This window comes from Microcaecilia unicolor, chromosome 7 (assembly GCF_901765095.1).
Source record: "Microcaecilia unicolor chromosome 7, aMicUni1.1, whole genome shotgun sequence".
In the NCBI taxonomy this organism is placed as follows: Eukaryota; Metazoa; Chordata; class Amphibia; order Gymnophiona; family Siphonopidae; genus Microcaecilia; species Microcaecilia unicolor.
Genome location: NC_044037.1, coordinates 277,781,825 through 277,795,404, shown reverse-complemented (window position 1 = coordinate 277,795,404; position 13,580 = coordinate 277,781,825). Strand labels below are relative to the sequence as shown.

The 13,580-nt window shown below is 40.9% G+C and overlaps 1 protein-coding gene across 2 annotated transcripts in view; it reads right to left on the bottom strand.

Annotated features, from left to right (window-relative positions):
• The window catches only part of LOC115474287 (leishmanolysin-like peptidase), a 73,509-nt gene that overhangs the window by 16,126 nt on the left and 43,803 nt on the right, over positions 1-13,580 (bottom strand). The window contains exons 10-12 of one of the 2 annotated variants that reach the window (XM_030209690.1): positions 11,345-11,452; positions 1,061-1,137; positions 543-653 (exon numbers count right to left, since the gene is read on the bottom strand). In XM_030209690.1, coding sequence (XP_030065550.1) covers positions 543-653; positions 1,061-1,137; positions 11,345-11,452 — 296 coding nt within the window. The remainder of the gene's footprint in view (positions 1-542; positions 654-1,060; positions 1,138-11,344; positions 11,453-13,580) is intronic. The other variant, XM_030209691.1, reaches the window with a different exon arrangement.

Genomic DNA, 13,580 nt, shown 5'->3' with positions numbered 1-13,580 from the left:
CACCTATCCACACCCATCCTGTTAGAATATCAATGATATACTTTGATGTCCCCATGCATACTTCCTACCCACCCCCCTCCTCCCACCCTGTCAGACTGTCATAGTAATGCTTGAATGTTTTCACTTATATACACTGTCAGCAAGCACATTTGCTTATTTCCGATCTGAGGAAGAAGGGCAACCTTCGAAAGCTAATCAAGAAATGTATTAAATTATGTCCAATAAAAAAGGTATCATCTTATTTTCTTTTCCATGTTTTATTTTGTTTGATTTCTATTGATAACCTTCTGGAGGTTGTAAGCACTTAACTGTCTGCCTCATGAGCCTCAGCTGGCTCTGACCCGAGAGAAAGGCTTCTCTCCAAACAAAATATTCCTTTTCTTTAGAAGAAAATAAAATCCCAAGCCCCACTCTTTTTTCTGGTGACATACCTTCAAGGAGCCTGAATGTGAAAAAAAAAAAAATTAAAGGGTCACCCTGGTAAGAAATGCCACTGGTCAAACTAGCATTGACATTTTAAGCACAAGTAGAAAGTATTTTACCTCTTTCTCTGCTGGGCAATCCAAAATTTACAGCTTTTCGTTGCAAAGTCACAGCCTTTATTACGGCCCCAGTCCAACTTCTCAGCCATGCTGTAATTGGCTCTGTACCAGCTGCAACAGTACATGAAACTGTCAGTACTAAAATACTTTACATCCCTAGAAATGGTTCTCCAAGAACATAAGAGAATGAAGCTTCAAATAAAGGAAACTATAGGCAATGGGCTCTAGTTTCCTTAGCTGCCAACTCTTTAATCTCATACCTGGCTTGTTGGGGGTGAAAAGAGGTGAAGGGCCTTCATTTCATAAAGTTTCCCAAGAGAATCCATAAAAGGAGCGACAGTGAACATAAGCATACAAACCCAATCACAGGGGAAAGGAAGGAAGAGTGTCCATTGACATATAACTTGGCAGCCGTGCTAACAATGCTGTGAGAACTGAGGCAGAACTGGCAAAGTGCGACGTCTGGGAAAGTTGGCTGATGCAATGTATATGTACATATTTTTTTATGAACTACTTGCCCTGTATCTTCCATTAAAGCTAGAGTGATCCGAGAAAAGACCCTGTTCTGTGTGTGGGATCCAGTCATCGCTTCATTCTGAAAAGGAAATAGTTGCCAATGAACCTCAGGAGAAATTATTTAACATCATATGAGGAACACAATGAAATATTTTCACACAGATTTTAGCTTTGCACAGAGAAATTCACAACATGCTTAACTAGACTAGACCTTTAGGATTTGGTCCTCCTTTTGCACAAGATTGGTTTTATATCTGTTAAACAGTATATTTATTTGCAGTTTTTAAGGATATAATTTATGCGTTTGTTGACACACTCAATCATTCAATTATGAATAACTACCAGCCCCTCTCATATATATATATATATATATATATTTTTTTATTTATTTATTTTTTTTATGTGTATGTTTCGATTTACCGTTATTTATGCTTAGTACACATTCTTTATAGCTGGATTGTTTTTTTATATGTGCATGCTTTTATTTATGACTATTCACAACTAATATATTTATGTGTTATTTTGTGTTAGATCCCTGAGGCAGGCGTTTGTATGCCGAAACACGGCCCATGTCGGGTCATTTTCATAGTGAAAAGGACATTGATTATCTCAATCCTGAACGCCCAGTGTTGCTTCTTTTTTCTCTGTTTTTTTTTTTTAACTAGACTGCAACAACATTTCTACTTGCCAGCTCTTTAAATATAAACATATACTTTACATCCTTATTTTATGAAATATGCATTTAAAACTGCAGCTCTACCCATATTTTGCCCTCCTGAGCATGTTTACTGTACAAATATGTACTGACTTGCACCACACATAATTTTAAGCATGACTAATTTTATGAGGTTTTTTTCACACACAAATCAGCATTTTATGTGCAGAAATGTTTATAGAATTACTCCTTTCTGTAATTACAAATCATGCTTAGTGGTTGATTATTATCACTTACATGCATAAACTTGTATCTCTCTGTGGCCCTTCCCCTGAAAGGCCCAAATCCCACCTCTTCTCTAGGTTCTATAATGGTTTATATGTCAAAAATTATCCATTCAAATTGCCCCAATTATGTGGGCCAACCACATAATTCCTCAAATTAGTCCTCTTATATTAAAATGTTTTATTGCATATTGTGTTACTATTGTAAGTAGCACACTATGTCATGTCATTTGAACATTTTTACTGCTGCAATTGTCTGCTGCCCATGTTTGATTTATTCTTGAGGTACAATGCCTTGGGTGAATTTCTTCAAAAAGGTGATAAATAAATCCTAATAAAGTACTTTTGAACAACTGACTTAATGCTTTACAATCACTATAGACAAAACCAAGCTGCAGTTCTACAAGAATCTATTTTTTTATTTTTTATTACATTTGTACCCCGCGCTTTCCCACTCATGGCAGGCTCAATGCAGCAGGCAATGGAGGGTTAAGTGACTTGCCCAGAGTCACAAGGAGCTGCAGCTTTCTCAGTCAATTTGAACAGAATGGGTTTATATTGCCTCAAGATGGAAATATTTTTATTTGATATGCAACACTTTATCCATTTAACATTGGGTCCTTTAGATAACGATAGCGCTATAAAGCACAAAAGATCATCAAAAATCTGACTCTGTAGTGAGAGATTTTGATCATTCTCCGTACATCGAAATTATGTACATTCTTTTCTTCAGTATTACTATAATTAGGACAAAAGACACTTCAGACCAAAAGAGAAATTCAAAGTGAGTTACACATTTGTTGGCAGGTGCACACGTAACTTCCTCATACATGTGTTTTCAGCACTTATACGAATCATACTAGGGCATTTAATTTGATACAAGGTCTTACAGCCTGCCACATTCAGACAATGTTCTGTACAGAGGCTTAAAGCATAAAATCAGGACCCCCCCCCCCCTCCCAAAAAAAAAAAAACCCTTCCCAGAATACCTTTAAAAAAAAATTCGGTATTCTACTAATCAAGTGCAAAATTATTATTTAAAAAATTCTGGTCTCCTAAATAGTCCTGTAAATTCTTCAAGTCTACAGGAAGCTTATTTCAGAGCCCTGGAAATGCCCCTGAAATACACTGTGCCCACATTCTTACTAATCTAACGGAAGCTCTAGCTTCTGCGTTCCCTAACAGTGAGACTATATTTAAGTGTAAAGAATGTGTATAAATGACCAGAATACCGGCACATAAACGCAAATTATTCCAGCTACTGTTCTGCCCCACAATTAAGGAATTAGGATGCATTGTTATGTATATTTAGTATGAATATTATTTGTAAAGATAGCACTGTAAATTAGGACTGCTCTCCCTATAGCTTGCAGTGTCCTGTGATTGACTCTCGAGAGCATATCCTTACTCTGTGTGTATTGTTAGCTTTCCCTATTGGCCCTTAGTTCTGAGCTAGGGCCAGCCCTCACTCTCTGCCCCTGGGGCTGTGCGAGTGTCCCAGTGTTCCTAGCATGCCTTTGTGATCAGCAGTTGTTCTAGAGGCTGATCCCTCCTGAATCTACTATGATTCTATCAAAACCCTTCACCATTTCCCAGGGCATTTTCCAGATTTATTTTCCTCTTGGAATATTACAAGCTTTATCTCTCAGCTGGGCTGAGGTTCTGGCCAGCTCCTTGCCTCTGAGTTGGGTAGATATCGACTCTATGTGCAGAAGGCAACAATTCTGTTCAAGCAACTTAACAATAAGTTGATTTTCTTTGCTTGCTATGATTGCTAAGAGTTGGATTAAGAACTAAAAGTCTACTGGTGACATTTTTGCATGGGAATGGTTTCGCTGGCTATTGAAGCTTTGTCACCTCACCTAGCCTAGAACAGCACAGCTATGCTTATGGCTGGTATAAATGCTTGTGCCTATAGTGTATTCATCTAATTACCCTGCTATGCTAGCATTCTATAAAGAAAAGGCATCTACATTCATTTGTGGAATAAGCTACAAATAGGTGCCTTCCAGGCACCTAAAAAGTAGGCACACTTATAGAATTATCCCCTAAGAGAGTAATTTTAAAAAGTTGCACCTAGTTAACAAGTGCTTTCACATAGCTCTTTTACATTTATTTGATTAAGTATGTACCTACTTGGCTTTATAAAACACTAGTGCAGATACACAAGAATGTATACATGTAGGTGTTAGCACATCTCAGCTTGAGAGCTTGTGTAAATGTGTCTATTTTATGTTTGTACATACTAAGGAAAAACTGTGTCTTACCTGCTAATGTTCTTTTCCTTTAGTCCCAACAGATCAGTTCAGAAATTGTGCATTATGCCAATTTATCAGCAGGTGGAGTGAGAGCTAAACTGAGCTGCAGCTGCTTCAATTCAGTATTTTGATAAAACAGTGAATCCAAGACAAGAACAACTTCCTCCTTGAAAATCCAATGAGGAACACCAAGAAAAATGTATAAGTTCAAGTAAACTGACCAACTAAAGTTGTAAGTCTAAACACCGATATTTCAACGTAAGAAAACAGCAATGTAAAATGAGATCATTAAGGGTGAGTTTTTGGACTGATCTGTTGGGACTATAGCAAACAATATTAGCAGGTAAGACAATTTCTCCCTCCTTAGTGTGGGATGTATTTTATTTATTTGTTGCATTTGTATCCCACATTTTCCCACCTATTTGCAGGCTCAATGTGGCTCACAATATTCCGTCATGGCATTCATCATTCCAGAGTAAAAGATACAATTGGTATTACATAGGGAACATGGATGACATAATAAAATTAAGCAATTAGGTATAGAAAGAAAACATTTGGAATATCAGGTAAATGGTGATGTGTTACAGTTCCTATTATTGATCATTGTGGTATGCCTTGTTGAAGAGATAAGTCTTCAGTGATATACGAAAGTTGATTAGGTCGTATATTGTTTCAAGTCAAGTAGCAGTGCATTCCACAGCTGCGTGCTCATGTAGGAAAAGCTGGACGCATGTGTTAGTCTGTATTTTAGAACTTTACAGCTGGGGAAGTGAAGATTTAGGAATGTGCATGTTGATCGTTTAGCATTCCTGGGTGGCAAGTCAATAAGGTCTGACATGTAGGTCGGGGCATCTCTGTGAATGATTTTATGAACCAGAGTGCAGACCTTGAACGCAATACGTTCCTTGAGTAGAAGCCTGTGTAGCTTTTCTCTTAGGGGTTTGGCACTTTCGTATTTTGTTTTTCCAAATATGAGTCTGGCTGCAGTGTTTTGGGCTGTCTGAAGTATCTTGATAATTTGCTCTTTACAGCCAGCATAAAGTGCATTGCAGTAGTCTAGATGACTTAGCACCATTGACTGTACTAGGTTGCGAAAAATGTCCCTTGGGAAGAAAGGTATCAAAGTAGCTATCAAGACGGGAGGGAAACTGACATCCCTGCCAAAAGTACCAACATTCCAAAGGAAGCATCTGTCCTGGCTGAAATATCTGATCTGTAATGTTTGGAAAAAGTATGAAGAGAAGCCCAAGTGGCTAATCTGCAAATGTCATCAATGGATACAGCCCATGATTCCACCCAGGAGATAGCAATACCCCTGGAATAAGATTATAGAGACAAAGGTGGTTGCTTGCTTACAAGAATATATACTGAAGATATCATGTCCACCAACCAACAGGCAGATAGCAGCTTTGGAAGATGTTCTTTTTTGGATCCAGTGATAAGCACAAAAAGTAATCAGAGTGCTGGAAGTCATTTGTAATTTCAAGATACTTCAAGGATGTGTGGCAAATGTATAATCTCAAGGGCCGTAAATTAAATCTCAGTCTTCTTGGCAAAGGAAGGAAGAATCAATGGCTGATTTAAATGAAATGCTGAAATTACTTTTGGAAGAAAGGATAGAACATTTGAAAACAGAACCTAGCTTCTGTGAATCAAAGAAAAGGGCCCTGCAAAAAGGGCTTGGATTTCTGACATGCTTCTTTCTGGAGTAATAGCCACTAGAAATACAGTCTTCAGCTTTACTGCGAGGTTCAAAGAGTGCTTTCTTCAGCATCAGATTAATATTCCAATCTGGATACATGGCTGAAAGGGTGGTTTCAACTGATTCATTCCTTTTTAAGAATCTTATGATATCTGGATGTGCCACAAAGGAACAATTTTGCAGACACCCCCTACCTACAATGCGTCCCCTATCCCGACAGGCTGGTGTCCGTTATGGCCCCAGAGGTCAGATGTCAGGAACCAGGCCAAAGACAAAGCTTTCTCGGGGGTGGGGGTGTGACACAGGTGTTGAAACATCCAGATGCAGGAGACATCCTGTCTTACACTGACAGGGTTCAGACTGGGGGGGGGGGGGGGGTGGGCAAACATCTAAATCTGAAGGCTGCAAATTAAATCTCAGTCTTCTTGGCAAAAGAATCAATGGCTGATTTAAATGAAATGCTGAAATTACTTTTGGAAGAAAGAATGCAACATTTGAAAAAAGACCCCAGTTTCTGTGAATCAAAGAAAAGGACCCTGCAAAAAGGGCTTGGATTTCTGACATTCTTCTTGCTGGAATAATAGCCACTAGAAATACATTCTTCAAAGCAGAATTACTGTGAGGTTCAAAGGGTGCTTTCTTCAGCATCAGATTAAGATTCAATTCTGGATACATGGCTTGAAAGGGTGGTTTCAACTGATTAATTCCTTTTAAGAATCTTATGATGTGACACAAAGGAACAATTTTGCAGACACCCTCTATTACAATAAGTCCCCTATCCTGACAGGCTGGTGTCTGTTATGGCCACAGAGGTCAGATGTCAGCTTTGGTCTGGTTCCTTTCTTGGGGGGGGGGGGGGTTGACACACGTGTTAAACATCTAGAGGCAGGAGACATCCTGTCTTACACTGACATTCCCAGGGATCAGATTGGGGGGAGAGGGGGTTGACAATGTCAGAGCTGCTTTCCCAGAGGCTTTTGGCTGACACTCAGAGTAGGTCCTGAAGCCTCAGTTAGGCTAATTTCTTGCTTTCTTTTTTTTTTTTTTTTTTTTTTGGGGGGGGGGGGGGGGGAGGTGTTATGGCCTTGCTTGAGCTGACCACAGTACACACTGGTTGTAATTCTGGGAGATGGGTGACAATCACTCAATAGAGATTGCTGGAGTGGTCTCATGTAAGCCCTCCTTCATGGGACCACATTCATATAACTGCATGTATGAGAAGATTGAATATGCAACAGGAGGCAAATCTGAGACTGGAGCTTTTGCCTCCCTAGAGTTGGTAGAAACATATTTCCTGCCTCTATGTTGAAAAGGACTCCCAAGTATTCCACAGATTGAGAAAGTTTCAAGTAACTTTTGGCAAGACTGACAACCCATTCTAACAAGCTTAAAAGATTCACTACTCTCTAGGTGATTCAGAGGCTCTCTTGAAAAGAGGAGAGACTGATCAATCTATCATCCAGATAGGGATAACCCCCAATTCTCTCACAACACAGGAAGGCCACCACTACCACCATGGCATTTGACAAGGTCCTAGGTGCTGTGGCGAACCCGAAAAGCATTGATTTGAACTGAAAATGATGAACTAGAATCAAAAAGTGCAAAACATCAGGGTGACAAATTGGAATGTGAAAGTAAGACTCTTTGAGATCCAGTAAGGTAAGATACTCACCTGGCTGTACCAAGGCAATTACTGAAGGCAGAGTTTCCATTTTGAAGTGGGTCACTCTAAAAGTCCAGTTTATGTGCTTGAGGTCTAATACCAGAAAAAATGTTCCTCCTTTCTTTGACATAGTAACATAGTAGATGACGGCAGAAAAAGACCTGCACGGTCCATCCAGTCTGCCCACGATAAACTCATATGTGTATACCTTACCTTGATTTGTACCTGTCTTTTTCAGGGCACAGACCGTATAAGTCTGTCCAGCAGTATTTCCCGCCTCCCAACCACCAGTCCCGCTTCCCATCACCGGCTCTGGTACAGACCCCGTATAAGTCTGCCCTCCCCTATCCTAGTCTCTCAACCACCAACCCCTCTTCCCCCCGCCACCCAATTTCAGCTAAGCTTCTGTGGATCCATTCCTTCTGCACAGGATTCCTTTATGCCTATCCCACGCATGTTTGAATTCCGTTACCGTTTTCATCTCCACCACCTCCCGCGGGAGGGCATTCCAAGCGTTCACCACCCTCTCTGTGAAGAAATACTTCCTGACATCTTTCCTGAGTCTGCCCCCCTTCAATCTCATTTCATATCCTCTCGTTCTACCGCCTTCCCATCTCCGGAAAAGATTCGTTTGCGGATTAATACCTTTCAAATATTTGAACGTCTGTATCATATCACCCCTGTTTCTCCTTTCCTCCAGAGTATACATGTTCAGGTCAGCAAGTCTCTCTTCATACGTCTTGGAACGCAACTCCCATACCATCCTCGTAGTTTTTCTTTGCACCGCTTCCATTTTTTTTAACATCCTCGCAAGGTACGGCCTCCAAAACTGAACACAATACTCCAGGTGGGGCCTCACCAACGTCTTATACAGGGGCATTAAAACCTCCTTTCTTCTGCTGGTCACACCTCTCTCTATACAGCCTAGCAAACTTCTCGCTACGGCCACCGCCTTGTCACACTGTTTCATCGCCTTCAGGTCCTCAGATACTATCACCCCAAGATCCCTCTCCCCATCCATGTCTATCAGACTCTCCCCACCTAACACATACGCCTCCCTTGGATTTCTACTCCCTAAGTGCATCACTTTGCATTTCTTCGCATTGAATTTTATTTCCAAATGTTAGACCATCTTCCAGCTTCTTCAGATCTTTTTTCATGTTTTCCACTCCCTCCGGGGTGTCCACTCTGTTGCAAATCTTGGTGTCATCCGCAAAAAGGCAAACTTTACCTTGTAACCCTTCGGCAATGTCACTCACAAATATTCAATGAGATTCGTTTGGCACAATTTCCCTTTGGTGAAACCATGTTGTCTCGGATCTTGCAACTTATTGGCTTCCAGGAAATTCACTATCCTTTCCTTCAGCATGGCTTCCATTACTTTTCCAATAACCGAAGTGAGGCTACCGGCCTGTAGTTTCCAGCTTCTTCCCTATCACCACTTTTGTGAAGAGGGACCACCTCCGCCGTTCTCCAATCCCTCGGAACCTTCTCCCGTCTCCAAGGATTTATTAAACAAATCTTTAAGAGGACTCGCCAGAACCTCTCTGAGCTCCCTCAGTATTCTGGGGTGGATCCCGTCCGGCCCATGGCTTTGTCACCTTTAGCTTTCCAAGTTGTTCATACACACTCTCTTCCGTGAACGGTGCTCTATCCACTTCATTCTCAGGTGTACTTTCTCATAATACATGGGATATTTGCCCAGTCCCCAAACTGGAGCACAGAACCAGTCTTACAGCTACCAATTCAGTAGTCTGCAATATCAGCTGTACTGTTATCCTTTTTAAAGTGCTTTGAAAGGGGATGCCAAGAAAAAAAACTTTACAATAGGGCTGGGAAAATTCTAGCTTGTAACTCTCTCTGATGACCTCCAGAACCCACTGATCTGAAGTTATCTTGGTCCACTTTGGAAAAACTCTGCCAGGCATCCACCTATTAAGGCTTGAGTAGAGTGAAGAGCGGGAAGAGTTGGCGGAATGAAAAGTTTGCCTGAATCCTCTCCTCTCATCACCCAAAAAGATTGACTGCTTTTGTTGAAAACGAGCTCTTTGAAATGAGCTAGACCTTCCTGGTCTGTATTGCTTTGTCTCCCTGAGCTGGGAGCAGGCCAGGCCTGAAAGAAAAAGTGCTTTACATTTGTGTTCCAGCAACCACTGATTGTTAGAGTCCTCCAAATCCTTCACCAGTTTCTCAAGTTCTTTGCCACACAGTAATCTGCCTCAAAATGGTAGCTTAGTAAGTCAAAACTTAAATGCAGCATCAGCAGCCCAATGTCTGAGCCACAAGACACATTTGGCAGAGACTGCCAAAGCTATTTCCTTTGCTGATGCCTGAAGATGATCATAAAGGATGGCTGTCAAATAAGCAGAACCTGCCTCCAATAGATGTAAAATCTAAGGTAGGCTGGAAATCAGATTCTCTAGATTTACTAGCTAGCTGAGCCCAATGGAGACATGGTCTGGCTGCATAAGAGCCACATATCATAGCCTGCAGAGTCAACATGGCAACCTCAAAAGGAAAGCTTCAAAGTTGCTTATAATCTCCTATCATGAACATTCTTAAGAAGCTATGCATCCTTTCACCAGAATAGTTTTCTTCATCACTGCTGTAACCAACACATCTACCTCTGGCAATCTTAGCTTCAATAACTCATCTGAAAGGATAGGATACATCTTAGTCATAGCTGGAGTCACATTAAGACTGGCATCTATTGTATTCCATTGAGAAGTAATGAGTTCATGCATAGCTTCATGAATAGGGAAAGTCTTGGAGGTCTTTTGGTACCTGCCATAATTAGGTCAGATGTTGCAGTAGAACCCTGAGCCACTAGAGAAGAAATATTCAGAAATTATAATACCTTGGTTATTGGTGAAGATAACTCTTCCTTGTGAAAAAGTTGTGCTGCTGTAGGGTCATTACCCTCTTCAGAGGAGGCTTTCTTTCCTCTAAGGTGTTTCTAAAGCTGAATGACTAAGATCCACAGAAAGAGCTCCCTCAGAGCATGGACCTGACACCACTGATCCCACTTCTAAATCTGTTGGGGATTCCAATCTTCTCCTCTTAGATAAGACTTCTTGCAGCTCAGAAGGAGCATTAGAAAGTCCCTGGGAAGATTGGACATGTTTTAATAAATATTTCCGATGTAACACAAAAAAAAAAAGGCAGAGGGAATTGACCCAGATCCAATGAAGTACCTTGCTTGTATACTTCTTTGTAAGAGAGATGCTTACCCCAGACACAACCAGTAAAGCTGATACTTTGTCAGAGCTACCGTTTTCTCTCTTTTTTTTTTTTAAAGGAGGGAGGAGTTCAATGGCTAGGAGGAGGTAGATAGGGATCTGGCACTACCAGGTATGCTCCTCAATACTAGGCAGAGGAGCAAGCAGCTCCCCCAGCTCAACCAGAATAGAGATACCACACCAAGATCACACAATAACAGAACAGTCCAGAAGATGCATTAAATCAGTCTAATATCTGCTGGAGACAAAGAAACACTGAACTGGAGCAGCTGCACACTGTTCTATATAACAGCTCAATTTAGTTCTGTCTCCACTTGCCTGTGGATAGGCATAACCCACAAGTTCTGGACTGATCTGTTAGTGATGCTAAGGAAAGTAAGGACTTTTATAATCTACTCATATAAGTGTTGGCTCTGCCCCTGTGCACACCAACAGTGACTCACTCTGACACTGCAAGACAGGACTGAATGTCCCCAAGTACTGACCTCCAGTAATCGTTTTTCCCAGTGGTTGAGCTCTGTACCCAGACCTCCCTGATTCTCAAGTTCCATTCCTTCAAGAACTGGGCAGTTAAAATGTTTCCGAGCCTCCTCCTACAAAATCAAGTCTATTTTTAAAACAGTTTAAAACACTGAACATGAAAATTATTTTTTATGCACATACTTTTGTCCATATAAGTAGGGAAAACAAGTTACTTAAGTGCAGCAGGGATTATCCACAGACAGCAGGATATGAAGTTTTTAAAACAGGTAGTGACATCATCGATGGAGCCCAGTATAGGAACAATACTACAAATTCAGATTTCTAGTATTTTTGAGCAGGCTCACCACACATGTGCGCCACTTCCCTTCTGCTGTTGTTACACGGGACCCTTTCAGTCTCTCATATACTTTAGTTTAGCATAGAATAGAACTCCTTGGAAAGGTGGGAGGGTATGTATCCTTCTGTCCCCGGAGAACATCTGCTACAGGTAACTTGGTTTTCTCCAAGGATAAGATAGATATGAAATCCTCACAACATGGGACTCCCTAGCTAAAGGCTGCTTTCAACAACATGCGAAAAAAAGGTATATTGCAACAGGCAGACAGGTTTTTTTTTTGTTGTTTTATTTACACTGATAATAAGCCTAATTAGTTTTTTGAAAGACAACTTGGAACTGAAAGAAATGGGACCAGGAGGATGGAGTTGGATTCTAATCCCCAAACAGATGCTGGAGAATCGTCTGGCTAAACCTACTGTTATGCTGGATGCCCTTCTCTGAGCAATAATGAGATGTGAACATATGATCAGAAGTCTGTCAAAGCTCTGCAAATCTCTTTTAGACGCTGACCTCAAGTGGGCTACTGACCCTGTCATAGTTGTAACATAATCCTCAAGAGTCAGGCCTATGTAAATGTCATATAAGGTGGATTAATTACTAGGCCCAGAGCTCACTCAATCTGCAAACTAAAGTTACTGCCACCAAAAACAAGAGCTTTGCACCACAAGGTAAACCTCTTCCATTTAAAACTGTATATCCTTCTAGCATAAACTCTCCTGGAAGCCAAAACAACCTAAGTTTGGGTCACTAAAGGCACTCTTTCAACATCCAAGCTATGAGAGCTAAGAACTATGTTGGGCCATTGCATCGCTCCACAATGCTGTGTGATCAATGTTGGAGAAAGCTCCAATCTTATGGGCTTTATGGAATGTTAAAAAAGGAGGGAGCCAAATCTCTTTGGCCCATTAAGAGGTTATAAGAATCATGGCTCCCTAGTCTCATTTGAGTTACAGGAGAATTTTCACTAGGAATAGTTGCAGGATATGTATATAGAAGACTTACTCCCCAATGTACAAGGAAAGTATCTGAGGCTAGTTTGCTGTGTAACCCTATTGTGGAGCATAACCAAGGGACTCTCCTGTTATAAGACATAGCAAAAAGGTCTATTGAGGGAGTGCCCCACTCTTGAAAAATCCTTTGTGTCACTTCCTCATCCAAGGATCATTCCTGTGGCTACAGAATCCAATTCTGTCTGCCAGCTGTCCTTGCCTGCCAGATTCCTGGCTCTGACAGTTATCCCATGAGAAATGGCCCAGTTTAATCAGAATGTGGAGGTAGGATCCTGTTTCTCCATGTTTGTTGATGTATGTTGCCAAGTACTGACTGTTAGTCTGAATGAGAATAATTTTGTTGCCCAACTTATCTTTGAAAGCTGTTAAGGTATTCCATATTGCTCTTAGCTCCAGGAAATGTATCTGGTGAAATGTCTCCTGAGAAGGCCATAATTTAAACAATTAAAAAATTTTAACAATTAATTGCAACTGGAAACAATGTGCTTCTACTACAATTTGACATGTCCAGTGCGTTTGACATGGTCAGCCACCAAATACTCTCGAACATCCTGGACTACTTCAGGATTGGAGGACACGTACTTAGATGGTTCGAAGGCTTCCTATCAACAAGAACCTATCAAGTGATATCAAACTCAAAAACATCAACACCATGGAAACCTGAATGTGGAGTACCACAGGGATCACCTCTTTCACCAACTCTTATTAACTTAATGATGACACCATTAGCCAAATCGCTATCCAACCAAGGACTCAACCCATACATCTATGCAGACGATGTCACGATATATATCCCGTTCAAACACAATATAACAGAAATCACAAATTAAACACAGCCTCCAAATAATGAATTCATGGGCGGATGCATTCCAACTGAAGCTAAACGCAGAA